Consider the following 27286-nt stretch of genomic DNA (forward strand, 5'->3'; position numbering starts at 1 on the left):
GAATAGAGGGTGGGATCTCCTTCCTCGCCCATCTCATCACCCAATGTTTTCTGACAGGTCTATAAAACACCTGTCCATCAGTAGGCCCTCCAGTCCCTGTTTGGGAAATTTACCACATACTCCACTGCCTCATGAAACCACCCTTTCAACCCCTGGTGATGTATTCCTGGCTCCATATGTTGACGAAAGTCTCATTTGTCGTTGCCATAACATCAGCCAGGACCACTGGGGATCTTGCTGCCCTTAAGCTGAATCTCCTTATACCGTGTTTTACCAAGGATAGAGTCATCTTCGCCTTCATCCTAAGTTTCTCCCTATGGTTCCTTTTTCATATCAACGAACCTATCCGCTTACCTGCGTTCTTCCTGAAGCTGCACTCTGATCCTGCACGTGCGGCATGGCACACACTAGATGTCTGTTGGATGTTGACTGTCTACATCAATGACAAGGCCTTGGCACAAGTCTCCTAGGCCCTTCCTATCCTTTGCGCAGTGATTGAAAGGCCTGTTGGTTCAATCTCAGCCGTGCAAGAGGATTTCCAGCTGTATCCACACTTGCTATGCACTTCACCAAGAGGAGCTTTCAGGTACTGTCACCATCCAGTCTACCTGTGCTGTGTCTTCTACCACTACCTTTCTCAAGAATGTTCCCCTTAAGGAGGACATGTATGCACGGCAGCATCGTGGTCTCCCAGCAGCATGTTTGCACATCACTAGGCTCTCTCATTGTCCATTGCTTCCTACATTCAAGTGGGACAAACAATTCTGTCAACTGTAATTGCTACTGGGCTCCAAACCCACCTCCAATGTGTGACTACTGCTTTAGAGTCACCCAGAGTGGAGCACCCATGGGGACACTATTTGAAGAAGAGGAGGAAGTTAGTCACCTTGTGCAGGTACGATGATTCTTTGAGATGTGTGTTGTCAAGGGGTGCTCCACTTCCCTCCCTCCTTCCCCTGCCTAGAGAGTCCTGCTCTGTGTGCTAGGGTAGAGAAGGAACAGAGGGGCTCAAGCCGAACATGTGCCAGATAGCGCTAGGAGACACTGCTGTGCATGCATGGAGTAGGAAACCACAGCAAGAGAAGACTCTCTGAACACCAATGCAAGGATGCACCGACACCCAGAGTGGAGCACCCACAGGGAGACACATCTTCAAGACCCATCGTCGCTGCACAAGATGAGTCATTATCCCAGGGCTGCTGGATAGGAGAGTTTACTGTAAGTAGGGCCCTACCAAATTCATGGTCCATTCTCAATGAGAGGATTTTAAAAAAATCATAAATTCCTTGATTTCATCCATTTAAATCTAAAATTACAACACTGAAATCTCAGGAGTCCTGACCCGGAAAGGAAACATGCCGAGGTTGATATGATGTATGCACAAAGCACATGAAAAGTTTCTCCAGAAAGAGAGTATGATAAAATCCCTGTTTGGCTAACTAATTAGGGAATATTCACTTCGAATCTGCAGGTTGTCTGAATATTCCAGAAGTAAATACTGACAAGCAAGGGTTTTGCAGTCCAAACTATGACACCCACAAGCTTTAGTTGTATGTGTGCATTTTGAGCACTTTTAGAGCATTTCAGCACAGGCACCAAGAACTTGAGAACAGTTAGTGACCATCTGTGGAAAGTTTGGTTTACATGGCTTGCCTAGCATCACATGGGAGCTGTCATGCCAGATACAGGGGTAGTCAGTTCTCCAGGGCATTTTTTCAACTGCCTTAACCATGAGATTATCCTCTTTCTTCCTGTAGTACCTTGCTTCTTTCATTTTGCACATTTCAACTTCTGCAACAAATAAGGCAAGGACTCTCCAGGCAAGTCGTCTTCACTTCCTCACTACATACGCCTTTGTGATTTCCAGAGCAGATCCCTCTGCTGTTGTACTGCCCTGGCTCAAGCCTTACAGCCTGTGATGCTCCTGCACGTTTAGAACAGCAATGTTTTGCTGCTGTTTTGCAGAAGTAACTCACATAATAATGCAATGTTAAGTTTCTAATTTAGAACCAGGGAAGGCAGTGGCCCAGAGCAGGAAGAAGAGGGGCAGAGAGAGCAGAAATAAAGAACTTGGATAAAAGAGGGCAGGAGGGAAGGATCAGAGGAGAAACCATTGGGCAGATGAGAGATAGCTGAGCCAGGATATTGAGATTTGGAACTAATGGGAGAGGGAGGAGGTGTGGTGGAGAGAAGATGGATCTGGTGAGGAACTGGCATGGTAGGGAATTTGATCTCTGTCTGGGCAAGTAATATGATGAGGAGAAGTATCTGGTTATGGATACTTGAGACTGGGATGAGGAGATTGAGTGAGTGGACACTAAGAATAGCCAAGTGAGGAGAGTGAGACTAGAATAAGGAACCAGCACTGGGAAAGAGACCTTATAAGGTGACAAGGAGTCAAACTGATGGGGAAATGGACTGAAGGGTCTATGACTGCTAAAATATACTCTCCTTAGGGCCTGGAACAGAACCCACAGTTAGAGTCTGACTGTTACTGTGCTGCCAGCAGTATCTATGAAATCCACTGGCTAAGTGTCCTCCCCTTTAATACTTGATTACATAATTGACGGATGACAGCCTACTGAAAGTTACTCAGTGCCAGTGTCAGAGGTCTATGCACTGCGTGTCACGTGCACTTTTCATATTTGTTTGACTTGTTTCAGAGCAATCACGTAGATATCTCTTTTGGCAAGTGAAAGCCAATATATAATTAAAGTAAGTTATCTGTATAACCATTGAGAGAGTTAAATCTGACAAAGCTTGATGTGAGCTCAGTTTTTTTTACATTTGTCAGAATAGATTAAATTACTGATGACAGTTTCATTTATTTTTAAATAACATATTTTCATCATCTGTGTTCAATAAAATGTACTGGAGTACATCAGTGGTTTGTTCCAGAAATGTGTTTCAGCTCCGCTAGCGAAGCATTAAACTTACCCATGAAGTCTTTTGTAATTAATTACTAGTTTTTGTGTTTGCATGTATAATCGTAAGAGCTACATAAAAAATAACACTGGCTAACTTTAAACTCCCCAAAACCAGGCATATGTCAGTAGAGATTTCTTCATCTCTAAGGGTATGTCTTCACAGCAAAGTTTTTTCAAAATAACAAGCAGTATTCAGCTACTATTTTGAAATAATTTCATATAAATGGTATAATCAAAACAAAGTTCAAGACTAGAGTGCCACACTAAAAAGAAAATACGAAACAGAGGTATACAGTATGCATGCTTAATAAATAAGGATAGCACTGTGGAAATGAGGCGCACATAAAGTCACCGGCTTTCACCAAAGTTTTTGCCATCTAAAAGGAGTTTGCAGTTTGTCGCAATCATTTGTTTTATTTCCCTTTTTTAATTTCTTCAGGCAAGAACCAAATGTTTTGCTCACACCAATATTATAGGCCCTACAATTTTGAGGTATATTCTAATTTTGATAATAAATGTAGCTCATGTCTTGGGAAATTGAGTCATTTTGTCTTAACAGATACATAATAAAGTTTATCCTCAAAGTGCGTCTATTTTGTATCTTCCAAATTACTTTTGGATAACTAATGCATATTCTGATAATCTTTAAAAATAGAACCACCACCAAAACACAACTTTGGGGCATCACAGTTCTATTCTATTCTGACTCTTCCCCCGAGAACCAGGATACTTTTAAACCAGAGATAGGCAAACCACAGCTCATGGGCTGCATCTGGTCTGTCAGCCATTTTAATCTGGCCCTCAGGCTCCTGCTTGAGAGCAGGATTGGGGGCTTCCCCTGTCCCGTGCATTCCATGGCTCTGTGCAGCTCCTAGAAGCAGCTGCATGTCTCCCTCTGGCCAGCTCCCATGCAGAGGTGAAACCTGATGGCTGTGTGCTGTTCCTGTGTCTGCAGATGCTGCCCCCACAGCTCCCTTTGGCTGCTTCTGGAGGTAAGCACAGCTCAGAGCCTACACATCTGAGTCTCCCTCCCACCTGCACCACAACAACAGCCCAAAGCCACTTCCTGCCCTCTGAACCCTGCAGCCCTAGCTGGAACCCTGACTGCCTCTCCCTGGCCAGGGTCCCCCTCCTATCCTCTGAACTCTTCAATCACAGCTCAGAGCTCCCCTCTTTCACCCCAAATCTCTCATCGCTGTCTGCACCCCCAACCAGAGTCCTCACCTCTCCCAAACACCAGTCACAATGTTCTGAACATTCATGGTCTCCATACAGTTTCCATAGCCTGATGTGGCCTTTGGTCCAAAAAGTTTTCCCATCCCTGCTTTAAACTGTTTCTCTGATTCCAAAATATAAAGTAAGCTAAACTTTACAAAGTCATCAAGAAAGTTTGCTGATCAGGATACTAATTTATGGAGTTTTTTTGTTTGTTTGTTTGTAGAGGCGTAATTTACACAGCTTGTTAATTGATTCACACTGTTAGTTGCTTTTCCAGTGTTTAAATACTTGCCCTTTGTAGCAAAAATATGCCTAGACTAGATTCTCTTGCTCCTGTTTTCTCTTTCCTGTCTTCAAAACTGGTTTATCTTAATACTGCTGCCAAATTCTCAATTTCTAATCACTTCATACATCTGTAAACTGAGGAAAAAATGAGAAATGATGTAGTGCACCTGACATACACCAGGAGTGACTGCTGCAGATGAATTACCACATGTTCCCCACATGCTGGAAGAAGAAGATTAGGAGACACACCTAGAAATCATGTAACAAATGCAAAACAATTATTATTATTTGAAAAAAGCCCCTGATGACAGCCACCCACCATGAAAACAAAAAGTGGAACCAACTACAACTAGTCTGCAACTGACAGAACACTACAGCGAGAAACCAAGTACTCGTGCCGACAAAAGGAACACTACATAACACCTGAACATGACTTCAGACAGTCCCTAACTGGAGCTCAGTTACGGCACTTCTGCCCCATAAAAGAACCATGCAAATGTGGAGAATTAGAAGAATTCCTTCCCAGCCATGAAATCACCATTCACAATTACCACATCCCCACTAACAATCATAATAAATCATCTGCCTGAACATTCCAGAGCAGATGAAACCATACTCCTGGTAATTATATTGGCTTGCTTCAGGAAAAAATAGATGGTAATCCTTAACAAAGATCAAATCTACCACACTCTACCCACTTCTGATAGGACAGTCCCTAAAATCTTTCCCTTGCTTAACTTTTCTTAAACTGTTTCCTGACTTGTAAATTGTTTTTCTTTATTTTTGCAACTAGCTTTGTCCAGATCAAAAAAAGTGGTGGTTCTTCTTTTTAGAACATCACATCAAATGTTTAGAGACTTGCCCTGTCTAACCTCAGCTATCTTTTCACTAGATTGAACATGTCCTACCTTTCCATGTGTATTCTCTCTAACCCTCTGATCTTGAGTAGCCCCTGATCATTGACATGCAATTAGCTCCTTGTAATATACAGTACTTGCAATGAAATAAATGTAACAAGAAAAAAAACGTACATCCTCTAGACTGTCTACTTTTCTTCTCCCATTCTTTACATTACCAGAATAGAAAAATGATATGATTTTTTTTTTTAAATAATAGAGAAATGATGATTTCTACTTCCCCGAAAGCTTCCCTACTCGGACGGGGGGAGCAGGGAAAAATGTCAGTTTTTAGGCAAATAGGTTGCTGTATAACTTTCTAAATACACTCACAACAGTTGTTGAAAAAGAAATTTTACATCTTTAAATAGGCAGTCATAGAATACTTCTACCTGTTGGCATAATACCAAAAAAAAAAAATGCTCCTTTTCGGGCAAAGATCCCGTAATAGGGTACATCATCCTATATTTCTGCTCTTTCACTGCACACCTCTCCACCAGAAAGCTGAGTGCAATTTAGGAAATTATTCTGAGTAGCTCAGTTTCTTCATTATTATTATTATTATTAAGCTATTTGTCTTGCTTTAATCCCAGAGTATATTTGTACATCCAGGGAGCAGTCCAGGATCATATTCATTCTGTCTGTCTTATTCTTCCATAAAGCCCAACCTGTTCATGTCCCTGCATACAATATACTGCCATTTAGTCACTGGTCAGCCTGCACTACAAACTGATCTTGGTTGTGCTAACATTATTTGCTGCCCTGTTATCCCCATTTTTCTTCTGCAGTGTCCTTGCCACTGCCCTCTTTTCATTTGTAATTATTCCATAACCTGACCTCATATCCTATTCTCCTTTCTAACTTTTTTTGGTCTTAAATCTTTCCACTTCATCCCTGTCATTTTATGAAGAACCCTTATCTCAACTGGCTCCAGCTTTCTGCTGATGTCTGTTTCATTTAATGCAGTTTCCAGAACAGAGAGTAATACTGTAGTGCACTGGTTAGATAATGTTTCTAACAGACCAAAATTTCATGAAAATCTGTCCAGCACTTGTAGCTAAGGCACATTTCCTGTTACTCTCATGCTTCATGGAACTGTCACCACTGATCCAGGTTCTTCCACTCATAAAGTTCTTCAGGTTCTATAAGTTCACCACGGATACAGTTCTGCACATAATGTCTAGCCCTTTTTCAAGAGGCAGCTACTTTACTTTCTTGCCTTAGGTCCAAACGTGGTACAACAATTTTCCAAAGTAGCAGAATTTTGATCATAAATTCAGCTATTTCTGCTAATTGTACAGTGCATGTTGGCATAAAGAACCTTAAATCTAGATCCAGTGGCTCACCCTCCAGTTCATCTGTTCTTAATCTGCTTCTTAAGAACATGATGAAAAGTGATGGTGATTTTGTAGGTTTCCTTGCATAACACTAGACTTTGATGTGAACCAGTGGCTTAATCTCCCACCAATTCTTATAGCACTGCAAGACTCTTCATACAAAGCTTTCATAACCCTCACAAAGCTAATCTGTAGTTTATCAAGATAAATTTGGCTTCATTTGTACCATCTCTTTCTCTTTCACATAATCATTCATACTATAAATTTATTACTTTTACATTTCAGTCACTATTGAATGTTAAAGTCCATAGTGCCAGGTATGCCTTTTAATGTTTTTTTGGCCATTGTTGAACATAGTGTTGATTCACGGCACCTTTATTCTGTGATATTCATTGCAGCCTTTTAGTTTTCTCCAAGGTGGTTAAACCCATTCACAGCCAAAAAGATGCATCTCTGTCCTGGAGGTGTCCCTGCTATGGTTGGTGGACCAAAATATCAGTTAATCTCCAATTTGAAGTGTTTTTTTTTTTTTTTTTTTGGTTTGCAGAAGTTAAGTTCAAGGATCAAAGCTGAAAGTTATGAACATTAAAGAAAAATGTAACTCAACTAGCTGATAAAATTAGATAAGTGGACACACACACTGAATCCTGGGACAGCCTGAGCAGCAGACACTACTAAGTCTGCAGACAAAATGCCCCAGTGCTGCTTTTCAGCAGTTAAAGTAAGATTAAATCATTGGTCTGTGTCACAATTGTAGAGCAATGGCCCTAAAGAATCATAGCCATTTCAGTCAGTAGTCCTTTGACACACCTACAAGCAGCAGTAGAAACAGGCATCAATATTTTGATGGAGAAGGGTAAAGTAATGGCGAGAGAACTACACTTTTGGTAACTTTATGGAAGGTAAAACAGTCTTCAAATTTATATGACGTCTACTAACCAAATGCTGAAGTGAAACATCTAGTTGGGTGTAGAAAGAGTATCTTGGTAGTAAACACAGCACCCTGCATCTTAACAGCTGAGTGGAGTAGGCATCTGGATTTCTCATCAGGACTTTGGCTCTATCTTTGCTGTGGGGCTCCTTTCTTCCACCCCATCACGTAACTACTACATGGTACTTGTGGACTACTGGATGATAGAGAAGATAGTGTAAAAGGTAGATTATCTTGATCTGAAATTTCATGTGTATTTAATGTATAAGTTGCTTGAGCAGGAGGTGGTTGAGTGATATTAAAAGCATGAAATTATATTTCCTTTTTGTTTTTGATTTCTCTTAGGAATCCTCTAGAACAGTTTCAAGCAGATATAAAAGGTAAGGGACTTAGTTTTTAAACTTGTTTTAATATTCTTTGTCATGAAACTGTGTAAAATGAAATGAAGTTGATTTAAACATTTGGAATATTTGTCAACAGTAGGGTCTTCTGCTGCAGTAGATATCATAACCTGATATTTTTTGGCTAGTATGTAATCACAGGACCTGAGTAAATGATGTACCAGTTTTTTAATGGTTCCTTTACCATTCTGAGTCAGTATTTGCTGCTTTTTACTGTAGTTGATGCTCTCCATAGTATTCTCCACCAAACTAGGTAACTTTGGCTTTTGGTTGAAGTAATGTAGGAGCCCATCTTTCTGTCTGAATCTTTTATGTGAACTGTCACTCTGACATTTAAATTTTGAAACTACTTTTCTTGCTGTCTGTGCCAATTCTTGTTGGTCTCTAAGGTACTGCGTGAGTGCTTGTTGTGTTACACCATCGTCAGTTTAAATTGCCAGCATTTGTTTGTCACTCTTCCAGTTTGTTGCACACTTGTCTTTGTGCTGATTGGGCATGCTCCTGTTCACCAACACCACTTGCCACTGCAGACAAATCCTCTTCTTTATTCATTAATGTCTTCTCCGTTGCCTTTAAGACAAGCATTGTTGTGGGCCTAATCATGGTATTTCACAGAAGAATAGCACTTTGCCAGTTTCAAAATTCCAGTAACTTGCGATCCTTGCCAGCCTAGAAGTAATACACATCCATCCATCCCTTATTACTAAGACCAGATCTACACTGCGGGACAGTGGGGAGGGAGAAATGATTTAATATACATGACTTCAGCTGCAAGAATTGTGTAGCTGGAGTTGACGTATCTTAAATCGATTTTTGCTGTTATCCTCACAGCAGGAGGTCAACAGGAGGAACTCTCCCGTTGACTTCCATACTCCTTGCGACTTCCAGGAGTTATCAAGGGTTGACGGCAGCATCCTGATCATTCAATTAACATGGTCTCAGTAGGTGTGCTAAATTGAACCCCAGAAGATCAACCGTCAGTGCATTGCTCTTCCAGTAACTATAAACAAGCCCTCAGTTTGTTAGTTTATTAGTAGTATTAGTGAGAATCTGTCAACAAGTATGTCAGCCGAAACAAACTTTTAAATAATTTGTTTTAAATTCAAGGAAATATTCCCTTATAGTGTCCTTTTATTCAAAAGTTACTCATCTATTCCTTTGTTTTTTCTCCATTACATAAAGATAATCTTTCAGTTCTGTCTGCCAAATTTATTTTCTGTCTTGTTTTGACTATTGTATCATTAATGTTTGATTAAAACTCTCTCTCTTCTAGGATGGAGTTGCATACTATGTCACAAAGTTTTCATCCTCTGGCTGATATTCTGCATTCTTGGTAGTCTTAGGCTAATTTTCACTAGCAACAGTGCTGCTGCTCTGCTGTAGCGCATCTGGTGAAGAGGCTCTATGCTCATAGGGAGCTCTCCTATCAGCATAATAAAACCATTGCTGTGAGAACATCTCCTGCTGATGTAGCATTGTCAACAGGGGCACTTACATTAGTGTCACGCCACGTGGGGGCAGTGGTTTATTTACCTCCATGCTGAGCAACATAAATTATACCACCATAAGTGGTGGTCTTTAACCCTTTAGTGTTTGTATTTGTGGTTTGACAGAAATGTGGTTTGTAACTATTTGCAATTGTTACAGCCAGTTCTTGTTCCTGGCCATTTATTTTCTCTAAGAATAATGAATGGAGTTGTCCACAGCCTCCTGCACTGGGTTCTTGTCCGCTTTGCATTCAGTCAGGCAGTTTTCTCTTCTATCCTCCCAGACCCTAGCAGAGAAGACTCACAGAGCTCCTCAGTAGGTTAGAAGGCCAACTAGTACTGCAGAATTTATTTCCTGTTGGAGGAAAAGCAGGTCAGTTATTTAGTCTAGTGAGGATGCAGATTCTCCTCTCCTCATTAAACACTTTTGATAGAAAAGGTTTTATTCTGTCAAGACGCAGGATGCTTCCTGTCTACAAGGTCACGAATGCCATGACTTGAAAAGAAAAACTGAGTCTGCCAAAATAAATGATGGGGCAGTGAAAGTTCAGTATGCAAGTTTTAAAGTCTACAGTTGCAGGACCCTGCCTCTGGATTTCCTGTTCAAAATAATTTTTTTAACTACAACAAAAACAATCAACATTGCAAGTATCTGCCATTTTGCTACAATAGAAAGCATTTTCACTACTGATCCAGTCTCTTTTGAGCCTGGTTAAGGGTCTTTACCTTGGTCTTTCTGGACATGGCAATGTGAGGGTTCCATGCTGACCCTTTTCTAGGTGACTTCTGCTCATCACATCTTCAAAGTATAAGAGCATTACAGGATTTAGCCACAAACATGAATTGGTTACAGGCAAAAGAAAATAATCTCTCCTCAGTAAACAAGCTGCAACATCTGGGTGTCTAAACAAAATCAAATGCAGCTACCAATCATGTTGTGGTACCCTTGCTTCCCCGTGAGGACTCTGTAGAGCCGCGACGTCCAATACGTACAGCAGATGGGGAAGCATATTGTAGGAAATGTGGCTCAGCAGGCTGGTGCAGCGGCATCAGCTCGGGTGCCGCGTAGCTGGCTTGGGAGCCATGCGGTAGCACAGCAGTTCCTTGGGCACCATGTAGCTGGCCTGGGGGCTCAGGCAGCATGCTGAATGACTTGGGGCTGGGTGGCTCCAGCAAGTCAGCGGGGTTGGGGGAGTAGGGTGCCTTGCTTCAGGGGCGGGTGGTGTAGGGCTCCTGGCTCCATGGGATGGGGGAGGGAGAGAGTACCTGGTGGGGGATGGCATGTGGCAATGAGGTGTCTTGCTTTTGAACACCACTGCTATAGAGAGGAAAGAAGTTCAATCCCTGAAGTAAGACTGACCTCAGCAAGTTGATGCCTAGGATATTTTTTCGGAACCAGAGAGGAATCCTAATCCGACTTCTGGAGATAAAAGGACATCAGGAATCTCCAGTGGCAAAGATTAATTATACAAAAACAAATGAAAGTGATTTGGCTTCCTTGCTATGTTTCCCACCAAGCGACATTTGACAAGCAGATTATAGGCCTTGCTAACCCCAGCAGCAATAACATTATTCATCCAAAAGAAGAATATTGAGCACAAAACTGTGATCTGGCCATGGGAACAAAGGCAAACTTGTGAGAGTGGTTCATCGGAGAAAAACAGACCCTGTGGACATTTAACGTAACCCAAAAGCATATTTCTTCTGAAGGACCCCCTTACCATGACTCAAACTAGAGACTGAGTGTTTTTGTCCATTAGTTCAATGGATTTTCTCTTTGGAAATGGCTTCAGCTCTTCTCTGTTGTCTTACCAGTTCTGCCCACCAAAGACTGCAAAGACACTTTCACGGGATCTGTTTACAGCATCACAGTACTCCTCATAACAAGGCTTGATTTCCTGCACTGTGACCAGGTATGGATATTCTTCTACATCCAGGAATACCTGTCTAAGTCTGGCCATCCATCCATATGCGCCTCCTCTTTTCTTGATGTCAAGGAAGGAATGAATTGAGAGTAATTGCAGATACATGCAGACATTATTTCCTTTTGTCTAATCAGAAATCCATCAGAGAATCCTAGAGAGAGAAGCTGGCATATGCTAACCATGCGTAGAGAAAATGGCAGAAGTTACAGAATGTTGACTTTGGTGTACTTAACAGTGATATCCTAACCCCCAAGTCAGTGGAAGTTTTGCAGCTGACTTAGGTGGGACCAGGATTTCACCTCAAGTGCTCTACTAGCTAGTGGTCAGGGCAAGAAAGCTTTGTTGGTGAAGGATGTCAAAAGTATATATTATAAAACCATATAAGGCTATCCAAAAACTTTGCACTTCTTGTCAGTAGATGGAAGGAGTCAGCTGCTTCTGGTGAGAGAAATATGTAAGCACCAACTAAGGTTTTGATCCATGTGTTCTTGAGGTACTTGGCAAGAAAGTGGGAAGATGGTTTTTAGTAATACCTCAGCCCACACTAAAACTGTTTTATGTAACTTTTGATTTAATCATCCTCCCTCCTACGGGTGGCCTTTACTGCTGTGAACATCTCATTGCTAAGACTGAGAGAGAAGAATGAAAAGGGAAAAACTTGTTCTGATTGTTTTCTTCCTTGAACCTTGAGGTTCCTCAAACAGATTTTCCCTTAGGGAACTATAAGGAATTGTAGAATTGTTGCAAATAATTAAAGGCCCTGTTACATGGATGTTTACTTTGTAACATGATTAAGTAGTTTACTTAACAGGAAATTGAGTATTTTATATTTTCAAACACGATGGCTTTGAGGGAGACAGTCTTTTACACCAGCCAGAACAAAATATCTGCTCTGCTTTGTCATCCAATAATGGGAGGAAAGCTGCTGCTAACACTGAGATATGAAAGGCCTAAAAATACTTCTTCCCCCTTTTTCAGTGCTTTGATTTTTACAATATATTCATATAAATGCTCTCTTGTGGCACAGTCCCACTTCCTCGTCTTCCAAATGTCTTCAGCTATATCCTAATCCAGAGTTGTGCCTCATTTTACTCTATTCCAAGATGCCAAACCACCTGGATTTTACCAGTCCCAGAGTTATGATGTGGTCACTCTTTTGCTTGTCAAGCACACTCACCCTTGAAATAGCTTCAGTTTTTCTGAGTGGCATATAATTGTATCAACTGGTTTAGGAAACTAATTTATTTAAATGTGTAATTGTTGGTTTCATGCTGAATTAACACCATCAGGCTGTCTTTAATGTTGGATCATGGAGTACATATCAACAGGAATCAGGTTTTTTTAGAGTAATTCAATTATAAAAAATGGCATTACATAAAGACAAGCAATTTAAACACAGAGTTGAAAAAAGTAAAAGGTAAAGACATGGCTCATTTTGAATTCCATCTGCAAGCTCTGAAGCTATAAATGGTTTTAAAATGTCTTTTTAAAATTTTACGTCTTAAATTAAGGAAACAATATACTTACATATCAGGGTTGAAAATAACTCCTGGGCTTTGTATGTTTCATGGATCAGACGGACTTGGCTGGATCATTTTACAGTAAGAATCAGGTGAGAACCTCTTAGTGGCTCTTCAGGGGAACGCTCCACTTGTAGTTTTTATTCTGTTCTGGAAGTTGATACATTGAGGTTGCCAAATAAAATAGAAGTCCAACTTCTTGGTTTTGTTTATTTAACAGTACTGAACACTCAGATGAAGTCCAGCATGTACAAAGTTTCCTCTCTAATTACGAGAGAGTGAATGCTGTGCTCTGAAATGTATTTTTAAAACCCTCATGTTAAATGAGCTGCAGAGATCAATAGAGCTTAACTGGAAGTACTATGGATAGAATGTAAAAGCCTTTTAGATTTTCTTGCAAAATGTATTGGTTCAGTGACTGAAAGTCTTCACCCATACCAGTCTCAGTTGCTTGGTTTCACTAAACCAAATATGTAACCACAAAAATATTTCCTAATCCCAGGATTCCCTTTATTTTTGTAGGGTTTGAAGTGCTGTCCCTGACTGTTACGTTTGGGTCTCACAATAGATTTTCAGTCAAATTAGGCAGCTTCCGTGGTGCAACACCATGCATTTCTTTAATGTGGGATGGGCACATCAAAGTCCTCTGCAGGGCCTGAGAGAAGTAAGCTTCCTGGGCATGAGCAGTATGGTCTTTTGCACTTGTGAATCCTCTGGTGAACCCTGCTGATGTTGTTGCATAAGGCTCTGTAGATTCTGTTATTCAAGGTAACAAAAGTCCTACCAATCTGTGTATATATAATGTCTACCATTTTTGCTTACTTTTTATAAAGGGGATCTGGTTCTAATTAGATGTTCTTTGGATAAGCAAATACATGAGCCTTCAAGGCTCCTGTAACATCATGGGTTGCCATAACAAAAAAAAAAAACCTGAAATGCTCCAGAAATACAAGAAATGTTAATAGTTTTTGAAAAACTAAAATGTATTTTTAATCGGGTAGCCTCAAAGAGGAGAAGTTGGTAACATTTTTGCATGGTGCTTATTTTGGAGCAATTGTATAAGCTTGTAAGATGATGATGTAGGAGGACTGGACTGGAAGGAACAGTCTGCTGGACCCACTCAGGTGTGTTGCATGACGCCGTTAGGCCTATTGTATTGATCATGACAAGTTGCAGAGAGCACCAGAAGTCTGCACCATGACAGGTTCTGGCTAAATCATGAACAATGTCTAAGAGGTGAGCTTAAGCTCCTGCTTTTACCGTCTCTTTAGTGTCAATTTCCTATTGGTGTTTTTTTCCTGCCTTTTTTCCCCCCATCCAAGTAGTAAGAGTTCAGCTTTGCCAGCCAAGACACACATACCTCCTTGCAATACTGCTGCGATCTTATGTTAGATAGAAACTCAAAATAAGACCTTAAAAATCATGAGGTTGATAAAAGTTTGCTGGGGTTCAGAGCAAGGTAATATGACAGTGCTGTGCCTATGATTTCTCAGCCCTGTTGGTTGCAAGCAAAAGAAAACACACATTTTTCTGTCCCATTTTTCCCCGCTTTGTGTAAATTTCCTATTTAAAGGAAATTGGTTGTAATGGAGACCACCTAAACTGACTTTCCTTTCTGATCCAAAGGACAGACATATAGTCAAGGAGAGAAACTTCCCTACAAAACTTCTATATAATGTAAGGAAAAAAACAGTAAGGATAACTTTCAAATATAAAACTTGTACTATTTTTTTTTTTAAATTCAAATGTTTTAAGATATTTTACTCCCTGTCCCAGTATGTTTTAAAGATTGAGATTTTGGTAGGTACAGTTGGGCTAGCGACTGATAACTTCACAGAAAACCCTGGATTCTGTTTTAGCTAGTTAATGATCTAAGAGCAATGAGGTTTTCATTAAACGTATTACTTACCCAAGTGATAATCTGATTTTTTTTCCCCTTATCTACACAACCATGAGAGCCCTCAACAAAATCCACTCATTTGCTACATCATCGTCCAATTGATGACGTGCCCAACTTAATGCCCAAATGTGCCTTCAAATATACGACCAGAAACCTAGCTATGGCTATAATTAACCCGTCAGATGTCCTTCCTGAGTATTAGATCAATTACTACACTGCCTACAGCTGAGGCAGCAAGATGTCTTAATTGCAGCTATTGAAACATACATGTATATTAATCCAGTATTACGCAAAAACACAGTATTGCAGGGCCTCCAACTGCTGTGGTAAAAGAGAGGCAGGAGCCATCTAAGGTGCTATTCTGTAGGACAGTTGTTCCTAATCTTTCAGTAACACAGCACACTTCAATGAGAATCAATTGCCACACCCACTTCTTTCAGCAGAATTGATCACCCATAAACACCACATTTACTTATTGAATAGTAACAGAGAGGAAGCCCTGCTAGTCTATACACTATCAAAACAAAAAGCAGTCAAGTAGCACTTTAAAGACTAGCAAGATAGTTTATTAGGTGAGCTTTCGTGGGACAGACCCACTTCTTCAGACCATAGCCAGGCCAGACCAGACTCAATATTTAAGGCGCAGAGAACCAAAAACAGTAAGCAAGGAGGACAAATCAGAAAAAGATAATCAAGGTGAGCAAATCAGAGAGTGGGGGGGTTGGGGGGGAAGGTCAAGAATTAGATTGAGCCAAGTATGCAGATGAGGCCCTATAGTGAATCAGAAAGTTCCCATCATGATTTAAACCGTGTGTTAATGTGCCAAATTTGAATATAAAAGCCAGCTTGGCTGCTTCTCTTTCCAGAACGGTGCAATAATTCCTCTTCAGTAACACACATACCTTGAGGTCATTGACAGAATGCCCCATTCCATTAAAATGTTGACTAACTGGTTTGTGGATCTGGAGTGTTTTGATGTCTGTTTTGTGCCCATTGACCCTTTGTCTAAGGGAGTTAGAAGTCTGTCCAATATACAAAGCATCTGGGCATTTTTGGCACATGATGGCATATATGATGTTAGTAGAGGAGCATGAGAAAGTGCCCGTGATTCTGTGAGTAACCTGGTTAGGTCCAGTGATGGTATTTCCAGAGAAGATATGTGGACAAAGCTGGCAGCGGGCTTTGTTGCAGGGAAAGGTTCCAGGACTGGTGTTCCTGGGGTATAGACTGTGGCTGTTAGTGAGGATCCTCATGAGGTTGGGAGGTTGTCTGTAGGAGAGAACAGGCATGTCACCCAGGGCTTTCTGGAGTGTAGCATCCTGATTAAGAATAGGTTGTAGGTCTTTAATAATTTGTTGCAGTGATCCTTCAAACTACCAACTCAGCCCAGCAGAGGAGTCTCTCTTATCCCGGGGTCTTTTTTTCTGCCCTACCTCCTCCATGAACTTAATACAATTCTGTGGTGACCTTGAAGCCTTCTTTCGCTGCCTCCGTCTAAAGGAGTTTTTCCAGCACACCTATGAACAACATTCTGACTCTCTCGACCCCGCCCCCCCAACAACAAAAGAAGGAGAACTCTATGTGGACTCCCCCTGAGGGTTACAGTGAAAGTCTGGACTTCTACGTACAGTGCTTCCGCAACCGTGCTCAGGCTGACATTATACACAAACAATGCCAAATGAGGCACAATCTCAACTATGCTGAAGGCCATGCTGTCCAGAATCTCAAAAATAACCCAGACATCATAATCAAACCAGCTGACAAAGGGGGTGCTGTTGTCATCCTGAAGAAGTCAGACTATGAACAGGAGGCAGCCAGACAACTCTGCATCACCACATTTTACAGACCTCTCTCCGCTGATCCCACTTTGGAATTCCAAAGGAGATTACAACAACTACTGAAGGAACTCCCTCCTGCCACTCGGGACCTCATTCACTCAGACATACCATCTGAGCTGCAGCCTGGATTATTCTATTTACTTCCCAAAATCCACAAACCTGGAAACCCTGGACACCCTATCATTTCAGATATTGGCACCCTTACCACCGGACTATCCAGTTACGTGGACTCCCTCCTCAAACCCTATGCCACCAACGCTCCCAGCTATATCTGAGATACCACCAATTTCCTGAGGAAATTACAAAACATCGGAAAAGTTCCTGATAACGCCATCCTTGCCACAATGGATGTAGAGGCTCTGTACACTAATATTCTACATAAAGACGGATTACAAGCAATCAGCAATACCATCCCTGATGCCACCACAGCCAATCTGGTGTCTGACCTCTGTAACTTTGTTCTCACACACAATCATTTCCGATTTGGGGACAATTTATACCTCCAGATTAGTGGAACTGCTATGGGCACCCGCATGGCCCCACAATATGCTAACATATTTATGGCTGACCTGGAACAACGATTCCTCAGCTCTCATCCCCTATTACTACTCCTCTACTTAAGATACATTGATGACATCTTCATGATTTGGACCCATGGTACAGAGGCTCCAGAAGAATTCCACAGAGACTTTAACAATCTACACCCCACCATCAACTTATGCCTCGATTACAACGTGCAATGGATACATTTCCTGGACACTACAGTACTAATCAAGGATGGCCTGATCAGTACCACACTGTATCGAAAACCTACAGATCGCTATACTTATCTACACCCTTCTAGTTTCCATCCTGCACACGTGACTAGATCCATTGTTTACAGTCAAGCTCTTACGTACAATCACATTTGCTCTGATCCAACTGACAGAGACCAAAGACTACAAGAACTTTACCAAATATTCATAAACCTGAACTACCCACCAGGAGAAGTAAAAAAACAAATCGACAGGGCCAGACAGATACCCAGAGACCAGCTACTCCAAGATCGGCCCAAAAAAGCCAAGAACAGAACACCACTGGTCATCACCTACAGCCCCCAACTCAGACCACTGCAACGAATTATTAAAGACCTACAACCTATTCTTAATCAGGATGCTACACTCCAGAAAGCCCTGGGTGACATGCCTGTTCTCTCCTACAGACAACCTCCCAACCTCATGAGGATCCTCACTAACAGCCACAGTCTATACCCCAGGAACACCAGTCCTGGAACCTTTCCCTGCAACAAAGCCCGCTGCCAGCTTTGTCCACATATCTTCTCTGGAAATACCATCACTGGACCTAACCAGGTTACTCACAGAATCACGGGCACTTTCTCATGCTCCTCTACTAACATCATATATGCCATCATGTGCCAAAAATGCCCAGATGCTTTGTATATTGGACAGACTTCTAACTCCCTTAGACAAAGGGTCAATGGGCACAAAACAGACATCAAAACACTCCAGATCCACAAACCAGTTAGTCAACATTTTAATGGAATGGGGCATTCTGTCAATGACCTCAAGGTATGTGTGTTACTGAAGAGGAATTATTGCACCGTTCTGGAAAGAGAAGCAGCCAAGCTGGCTTTTATATTCAAATTTGGCACATTAACACACGGTTTAAATCATGATGGGAACTTTCTGATTCACTATAGGGCCTCATCTGCATACTTGGCTCAATCTAATTCTTGACCTTCCCCCCCAACCCCCCCACTCTCTGATTTGCTCACCTTGATTATCTTTTTCTGATTTGTCCTCCTTGCTTACTGTTTTTGGTTCTCTGTGCCTTAAATATTGAGTCTGGTGTGATCTGGCTATGGTCTGAAGAAGTGGGTCTGTCCCACGAAAGCTCACCTAATAAACTATCTTGCTAGTCTTTAAAGTGCTACTTGACTGCTTTTTGTTTTCACATTTACTTATATTCACTATGGTTACCGTCTTACTAGAGAGGTTTGCAACACAGTAGAGCATACAACAAGCTAAATCAAATGCGTTAATGTTTCAAATCCACCACAGAAAATACCATCTTTGATAGGTTGAAAAAAGGCAGGCAAGTGAATGCGTGCCATGCTAGAGATATTCAGTAATGAGTAACTGCTGAAATTTTCAGCAGTTACTTGATTACGTGGGGTGGGGGGGAGGAGGTGGCTCCAGAAAGCAGGCCCCCTTCCCTGCCAGCTCATTGGAGCCCTGATGTGATGTTTAAACTGTATCCCAGTTGCAACAGGCTCCTTCCCTCCCTTCTTGCTACACCCATTTCAGGCTAGGAAGCAGCATTTCAGCTGCCTCCTAGCATCAATATCTCTTGTGGGGTTGGGATTTCACATTGCAGTGGCTCTGCAAAGAGCTACCACAGGGAGAAATTGGCCAACCCTGTGTCTTTTGGGGCTCAGGCAGCCTTGCTGCTTGAGCCTGAGCTGGCACAGGGCTGTCAATGCCCCCATTTCCACCATCCCCCCCCGCACCCCATGGCTCTGCAAAGAGCTGTCCTGAGAGGAAACTGATGAAATTTCATGGCACACTTAGACAGTCCATAGCACACTGGTTGAAAGCCATTGCTGTAGGATACTGTAACATCTTATAGACACATAGTCACAGAGATATTTTGTTAGTCTTAAAGTGCTACAGGACTGCTTTGTATTTTACAGGCAAGTAAGCAGTGGTTGATCAGTAGTATCAAAATCTGCTGATTACTACTTATCATGGACAGTTTGCTCATTGCTAGAAGTAAATCAGCCATAATCTGTTTTCTGTCCTTTTCTGTCTGAACTAAAACTGATAAGATTTAAACAATAGTGGAGTACTGGTTTAGCTAGAACTGGCACATCACCCTGTTTATCATTTCAAAAGAGGAAGTTCAGGGCAGGATGGTCATGTAAGGTTATTGTTGACAATTGGTTTTCTTGAATAAACAATGTTTAATCAGCTACTCTCTGTAAACATATTCAGTGGCTTGCCTTCCTGAAAAGGAATTTTAACTCTCAAAAGGTAGAGGCCAGCATTTGCCTTCTAATCTGCCGTGTAAGACAGTGCCTCATTTCACCAACTGGCTTTAATGAATATCCTAAACACATCCAAAACGTCAGTAATCCAAATTGAATGAAAACCGGTTAAAGAATATCTCTCTTCCTTCCTGCTTCCACTCTGCTCCCACAGGCCGCATCTACATGGGCAGCTTCTGTTGACAAAACTGGGCTTTTGTCAATCAAAACTCGCCAATCATCTACATGGTCAGAGTGCTCTGTCAAGAATTTGTTGGCAAAACTTCTCTGTTCAGTCGGCAGCGTTATACCACTCCGTGTTCAGGCATAACACCCCTTTTGACAGTATTTTGTTGACAGCATGACCATGTAGACAGTTCTGGCAACAGAGTGGGTCCTCCATGGCGACCGACAGCCGGAGCTGGGAGATGCCCTCTCCACAGCCAGTGGGGCTCTATGGTCACCGTTTCCACCCTCCCTCAAAGCAATAGGGTTCCAGGAAGCTGGGGGCGTGTGCACATGCTGGCTGCACATGCTCAGTCACGCACCTCAGGAGCCACTCCCCACCACAGACAGAAATTGCTGAGGCTGCCCTGGATTGTCTTGACCTCTCCTAAGAACCCTGAGAGCCATCCCAGTAGCCGCTTGGGGGACTTATAAGTTGGCCTCTTTGTGTCCCCAACACTGAGGTCCTGGACCTCTGCGCTGATGAGTCTCTGGTGCTGGACACTGGCACCGAACTCTGCAATGCCCCCCAGCTACAGGTGCATAGCAGATGCCGTGACACAGCGTGGCTGCCCTGCATGCACCCTTGAACAGGTGCATGTAAAGGTGAAGGAACTGTCCGGGCTACATGGGAGTCAGGGACAGCTGGCGCTGCTTGGGAGCGGGGTGCCCTCTTGCACCTACTAGGAAGCTCTTGATTGGATGCTGGGGGAAGAGGACGGGGCATTAGGCTGGGAGACTATGGACACTGGTGAGGAGGTTCCTCCACACCGAGGCCATCCCCCCGGACCCAGGATCCTCCCCAGAGCCATAGAACAACCACACTCCAACCCAGACTCAAGTCAGGGCACGCTGATCATCACCCTGTTTTCTGGCCCCTCCAGCGCCACACCATGGGCATGGGCATCCCCAGATCTGTTCTTGGCACCCTTTGGTAGTCCCCCATGGGGAGTATACACCTGTTTGGGCAGGGAGGAAGGAGATAGGGCGTGCCACAGGCCCCAACGGTATGGCCCTGCCAGGAACCCATGTCCCAGGCCTGGCACCTATGCCATGCATGCACTGGGGTGTCCCACCTGAGCTGCACAACCCCTAGTGGCAGGCGGGAAGCCTCCTGCCATGACTGGGAAGATGCCAGCCACGTGGGCAAAGGGCCCACCCCACCTCAGAGTGGGTCCCCCTGTTACTGGGCACAGCCGCAGGCGACGGCCATTACCCACCACTCTGGACAGCACTGTGAGCTGCATGCATGCAGGGGGAGACCCCAGCTTCACCTGGCATGCCTGTCACCCACAGGTGGGGACCACTTCTTGCCCTCACCCCCCGAGGGCACCATCCTGACAGAGTTGTGGTTAGGCCGGTGCCAACAACATCAGGGAAGCATTGCCCTAGTGAAATACAAGAGGATGTTTATCCTTGTGGTTTTCCTTCAGGTAGGATGTGAAGAGAACATTACCAATTAAAAATACTTTTTCCCTTTTTCACTACCACTGAAAACAATCATGTAGGATTTTTTCCCCAGGTTTCACATCTGAGCACTACTAAAGGTGATTGACAAGAGCAAGTCAGTTCTGTTCTAGTTTTGGTAAAAATGCTACTTTTGAGACTAAAGGCTGTGCTTGCTAGTTTTGTAGTGTTCCCAGTCCCTCATGGCCAGTCCCTCCATGCAGCTCTTTAAAGACTTCTTTGTGGCTCCTAACTCTATAATTGCAAAGGGTTTCTAAAAAACAAAAAAAAAAACCCTCATTAGTTTTAGTAAACGGTGAACATCCTGCAGTAAACTTATCATTTTACAAATCATTGTATGTGCAGTGTTCTTAAAATAGGGATTACAGAAAGTAAGGTTTAACATTTAAGGACCTTCTCACATTCACATGCATTGTGGCTCTTGAATTATTTTTTTAAAAAATGGTGGTTCTTTCTGTTTTGGTTGTAGACCCCTTCTCACGGCACTCAGAGCATAGAATAGAGGAAAACACATCTTTTTAAAAGTAAAATATTGTAGGATTTGTGGGTTAATCTAAAAATATTTCTGTTCTGTTGTGTTGCAACATGCATATCTGGTCCTAGAAATATGTTTTTTAAAATCTTTCTAAATGCATAAACAGTGCTAAATATGGTAATAATATTAAGCAAGGAAATTCCTTATTGTCAGTGTGCCTTGGAAACTTCACACATACTGGCGCATAATCATATTTATATCCATGGCTGCGTCTACACTAGCCAAAAACTTGGAAATAGCCATGCAAATGGCCATTATGAAGTTTGCTAATGAGGCACTGATTTGCACGCGGGTGGCCGCAGCACTTTGAAATTGCCGCGGCTCGTCCAGACAGGGCTCCTTTTTGAAAGGACCCTGGCTACTTCCAAGTCCCCTTATTCCTGTCTGCTCACTGGAGTAAAGGGATTTTGAAGTAGCCAGGGTCCTTTTGAAAAGGAGCCCCGTTTGGACAAGCCGTGCAGTGGCGAGCTGCCTCAATTTCCAAGTGCCGCAGCCACCCGCATGCTAATGAGGCGCTGAATATGTATTTCAGTGCTTCATTAGTAAATTTCAAAATGGCCATTTGCATGGCCATGTCAAAGTTTTTGGCTAGTGTAGATACGGCCCATGAAAAGATCATCTCGTGCCAAGTGATGCCTGCTTTTGATTTGTACTTTGTCCATCTAGATTTGCACGATGTCAAGAACTTTCTAAAATTGTAAAATGTGTGGTGGTTAAATGAACATTTTGAAAAGATGCATTATGCAGTGAAATACTGTATGGCACAGGGTGGTACTTTTCTTACCCTTCCTAGGTTCTCCGCATCATGAGCACAGTTTAGTGGCATGATTTCTGATCTGCAGTTTCTCTTGTTGAAAGCCTCAACTAGGTTTTGCTGTCCTTGTCTGGCAATTGACAATTCTGTAGTACTATTCACAATAACTTCTATTTGAGGTGCTGCATTGTTGGTGACAGCTGTGGTGATTGAGAAGTAGCAGCTATGGACTATTTCAGAACTTTTTAATATTGTCCCTTGGAATGAGACATTTCATTGAATCCTAGATTCTCTCTGTATGAAATGTTTGACAGTGTAATACTTGACAATATTTTATATTATCTAAATATAATTCCTCCTTGAGTTTCTCTTCACTAGAAATCTGTACTCTGACAGCTTCTATCAAAGTGCCATTACTGTTCATTAGCCAACTAATGTCATCTTCAGTGGTGTGATACAGCTCTTGTAGATCACCGCTGAACCTTGTCAGCAGGTGTTCACTGACAATAACTGATTTTAGCATACAACTGCTTGATTTAATTGCAAAACCCAGAACACTTGTGAAGCAACTGCTATACACTTAAATATGCACACTCGCTCATATTATTATGTACACACGGCTAATACATGAAATAGAGAGAGGTATATGTAGAGGTTCTTATCAGAATATAGCAGTAGGAATATACCATTGACTAATAAATCAGTAAGTAATATGTCTGCAATTGTCCTAATTCTGATGAACTATAGAAGGTAAGTTCTTTTCGTACTTACTCATGTCCATTCCATGTTACGGGTGGGCGCCTCGTGCACAGTCACTAGAGACTTTTCTCTCCATCGTATGTCTGGTTGGCTCTAATATCCTCTGGTGCTGCATATTCATGCATCAGTATAAGTGGCCTGGCCAGTCCCAGACCCTCTCAGGGTACATCTTCACTATAGGGAAGACTGACTGCAGCAGTTGATCTTCCAGAGTTCAATTTAGTGTGCCTAGTAAGGATGCACTATATTGAACATAGAGGGCTCCTGTGGCGGCACCACTACTTCTGCCCTCCATTAGGAGTAAGGGAAGTCAACAAGAGTTTTTTTCCCATCGACCTACTACTGTGTGGATGGTGGTAAAAAATCAATTTTTTGATAAGTTGACTCCAGCCACACAATTCTCATAGCTAGATTTGCATATCTAAAGTTGATTGTACTTCCTTGTGTAGACCTGGCCTCATTTCCTCTTTAGTTTCTTTGGTGGTTGTTATAACATCTTCCCTTGCTTCAGCAAGGTATTCTATTTTTTTTCTCCTGGTAGTCTCCTAGTTACGTTCAGTTTTAATTTCTCATAGTTATGCATGTAACATAATATTCATGCATATAGTTGGACCATCTCTCAAATTGGAAGTGCTTCTTTTGCTCCTAAGGAAAGGCATGCCCCCATCTCTGGCCTTTGTCCCCTGAGCTCCATGTGGCAAACCTGTGCTGGTGAGTGACCCAGACTCCAGCTGTCTGAAGTCTGTGGAAAAGATTCATGTATAAGTGTTGCCAAATCTGCCAGGACTTCAAGCCTTCTACAAAACAAGACAAGTTTAGTCTAAGGGCTGTTCTATGGGAAGGAGCACTCAGACCAGCATTGGTGCAAAGCACCTTGCCAGCACCACGTGTTTCTCAGCACAAATCTTCCCCTCTGGTACTGGGAAAGCAGCACAAGAAACAATCCCAGTAGGGATTGCCTATGAATGCAGCGGAATGTGTGTGTTGTGCTACTCCTCCACTCTGTTTGTTAGCAGCAGTATTGACTTCAGCCTGCTTGCAGGTGCCATTGTCTAGTGTGGGATCATCCTTCTATACTGAGGAATCATTGTGGCACCAGCAGGATTGCCATTCCTTCCACTCCAGAAGCCTTTGCAGCAGCCACGGACCTCTTCTGCTTAAGCCAACTGCTGCTTCCACCAGCTCCAAGTGTGTTGAGCAGAAGGAAGCATGTGGCCTCGGCCTTATACCTGGCAACAGGCCCTTCAGTGCTGTCCAAAGGCAAACAGGCCCTTCTGTCTTTGGCGAGGATTTCCCTGATCAGCATTGATCCACAGACTGTCAATATCAACCAGTGGACATGCAGGCTACTATTCCCCCAAGGGGCTTCTCAAGAAGACTCTTCTTTCGAGTTGGAGCTGGAACCCTGAGCACAGCTAAAGAGATGCTACCATTACTGATGCTATATTCCTCTGGATCTCGGTTCCCTTTCTCCTGCCCCCAACACCTGTCCTGGAAGACAGTGGCTAATGCAGGTTGAGTGACTTTTCTCCAGTTCTTGGGGTTTTTCTCTGGTACTGTGACCACTGTTCAGCAAACTTAGAGGGCAGTTTTGATTCAGTTGTTTCTGAAAGAAGAGCTTTTCCACCACATGGTTCAGAACCAGACCCAGACTCCTGTACTGGCATGCAGGACCTAGACCTGCAGGATGAAGTTGGTATTGAAGAAGAGGAAGGCCCACATCAGCACAGGCTTCTTCTGCCCACTCCCAACCTCCCCAGTGAAGCGGTCTTGGGACTGGAGTATGAGCTCTTTACCATAAGATGACTTCAGAGTTCACCTGGAGCCAATGAAAAGGGCAGCTTTTTACATGAGGCTATAGGTGGGGATTCTTAAAGGGACCTCTCTTAGCCTCACTAACACTGTGGCCATGGTTGTCCCATGCAAAGTGACCCTACCCCTCAGTAAAGCCTTTTCCACTCACTGGCTGTGAGACGTGCTCTGGCCTTGTACATTCAGCTGATCAAACAATTCCATAAAACCAATGCAGCTCTTTGTAGCAGTAGCAGGTAAGATGAAAGGCCTCCCTTTTTCAGCCCAGAGAACTTCATCCTGGATTCACCCACAGGGTGCTCAAGCACCACTTCCCGACATTGCGATTGCCCATGCAACAAGAGCTCATGCTTCATCATTAGTGTTTCTGGCCCAGGCCCCAATCCAAGATCTCTGGAGCAGTGACATGGTGGTTGGTTCAGACCTTCACTTTTCACTATGCCATTGCCCAACAGGCCAGAGATTACATCAGCTTCAGAGGAGCAGTGTTGCAATCAGCATGTCAGTGAACTCTAAGCCCACTTCCTCAGGGACCACTTGAGGTGCCTAAAATGGAATGGGCACGAGTAAGGACTTAAAGATTAGTAACAGTTTTTTCTTTCCATAGTTGTTGCTCTTTGAGATGTCCGTTCTGTAATCAACCCCTCTGATGGAATTAGCTGACAAGAAGGAACTGACAGGAGTGAGAGATCAGCTTTGGGCCTTTTATAACGGTGCCCAGGTGCATGGCACCAGGGAGCACTAGAGCTGGTCTAGTGGGTAGCAGAGAGGGAAATATATCCAGAGCATGTGGTGTGTCCAAGCCTAATATGGAAAGGGTCTGAGTACTGTTAAGACTTTTGTCATGAAAATTTTTAGGAATAAGACAGGTGACTGGCAATGGAGCAAATTCATGGAAGCCTGTGACTCGTCCATGACTTTTAGTGAAAATGCCTCTGACAAAATGAAGAGAGTTCGGCTGCAGAGTTTATGTGGCCCTGCAGTGGCTAGGCAGCTCTTGCTGCCCACAGCCCCCCTCCCCAGGCAGTAGGGCAACCTTGCAGCTCCCAGCTGCAATGGGCTGATATGACACCGCTGGAAATCATGGATTCTCTGACCTTTTGGGCAGGAAAAAAATTGTAGCTTTAAATCTGAGCATCACCTTTTAAAGAGCAACAGAGAAGGAGTTAGTAATTTTTGTCTCTTTTGTCCCAGATATTGCCATCTACTTTTGTACATCTTAACTAAGATTAGTTTGAAGTAAAACCACTTGTGATCTTGGTTTTCTTAAGGGACTTTGTCTAAAGCAAAACCAATGATGCTCACCTAATAAATTATTTTGTTAGTCTTTAAAGTGCTACTTTACTGCTTTTTTTGTTCCAGTGGTAAGTTTTTTCTGCCAGACCTTGTGTGAAATCTATTTGAAAGGCTCTTCCCCTCAGAAAATGTCTTGTAGATGGCTGGGGGTGGGAGAAGGAGAGAGGCTAAGAAATTGGATTCTTTCAAGATAACTTTCATAACAGATGATGCCTGCGTGTTGCAAAGAAGAAATCTGAAGAACAAAGAAATACATGGCTCTTGGTGCTAGACATGCATCCCTTAAAGGAATTCACCTGAGGTCCTATAGACTTTATGCAGGAACATGTGCCATTCTGCTATATAGACCAATGACAGCATATTGAATCCCAAGTGTTGGGAAACAGGTACAACCCTTCGTAAATCAAATTTCCTGTTACTTGGGGAAGCCAGGAAACTGATAGGTACTGCTACACTTGTTAGTTTTTGTGCTCCTGTCACTGGTGGCAGCCGAGAGTCAGGCTGCTGCCCCGATGGGAGCTGTGACACTGGGTCCCCTCTGCCTCCCGCTCTTAGGAGTTGGGAAAGAGTTTCCCAGCTCCCCGTGAGGCATGCATCCCAGAGCCAGGTGCTAGTTCCCTGCCACTCGGTTGTGTTAACCTGAGAATCACACAACTTGAGTGCACGTATCTCAGGGTTCTGCTGTACCTTTTTCCTGCCTTAAAGACGAGAAGAATCCACTTTGAGAGAGGAAAAACACAGAAGTTGC

The 27286-nt window shown here is 42.9% G+C and overlaps 1 protein-coding gene across 4 annotated transcripts in view; it reads left to right on the forward strand.

Moving 5' to 3' along the window:
• PAWR (pro-apoptotic WT1 regulator) overlaps positions 1 to 27286 on the forward strand; it is a 133957-nt gene that overhangs the window by 89716 nt on the left and 16955 nt on the right. For all 4 annotated transcript variants that reach the window (XM_075012454.1, XM_075012446.1, XM_075012428.1 and 1 more), the window contains one exon: positions 7940 to 7974. In XM_075012454.1, coding sequence (XP_074868555.1) covers positions 7940 to 7974 — 35 coding nt within the window. The remainder of the gene's footprint in view (positions 1 to 7939; positions 7975 to 27286) is intronic.

This window comes from Carettochelys insculpta, chromosome 1 (assembly GCF_033958435.1).
Source record: "Carettochelys insculpta isolate YL-2023 chromosome 1, ASM3395843v1, whole genome shotgun sequence".
Taxonomy (NCBI): domain Eukaryota; kingdom Metazoa; phylum Chordata; order Testudines; family Carettochelyidae; genus Carettochelys; species Carettochelys insculpta.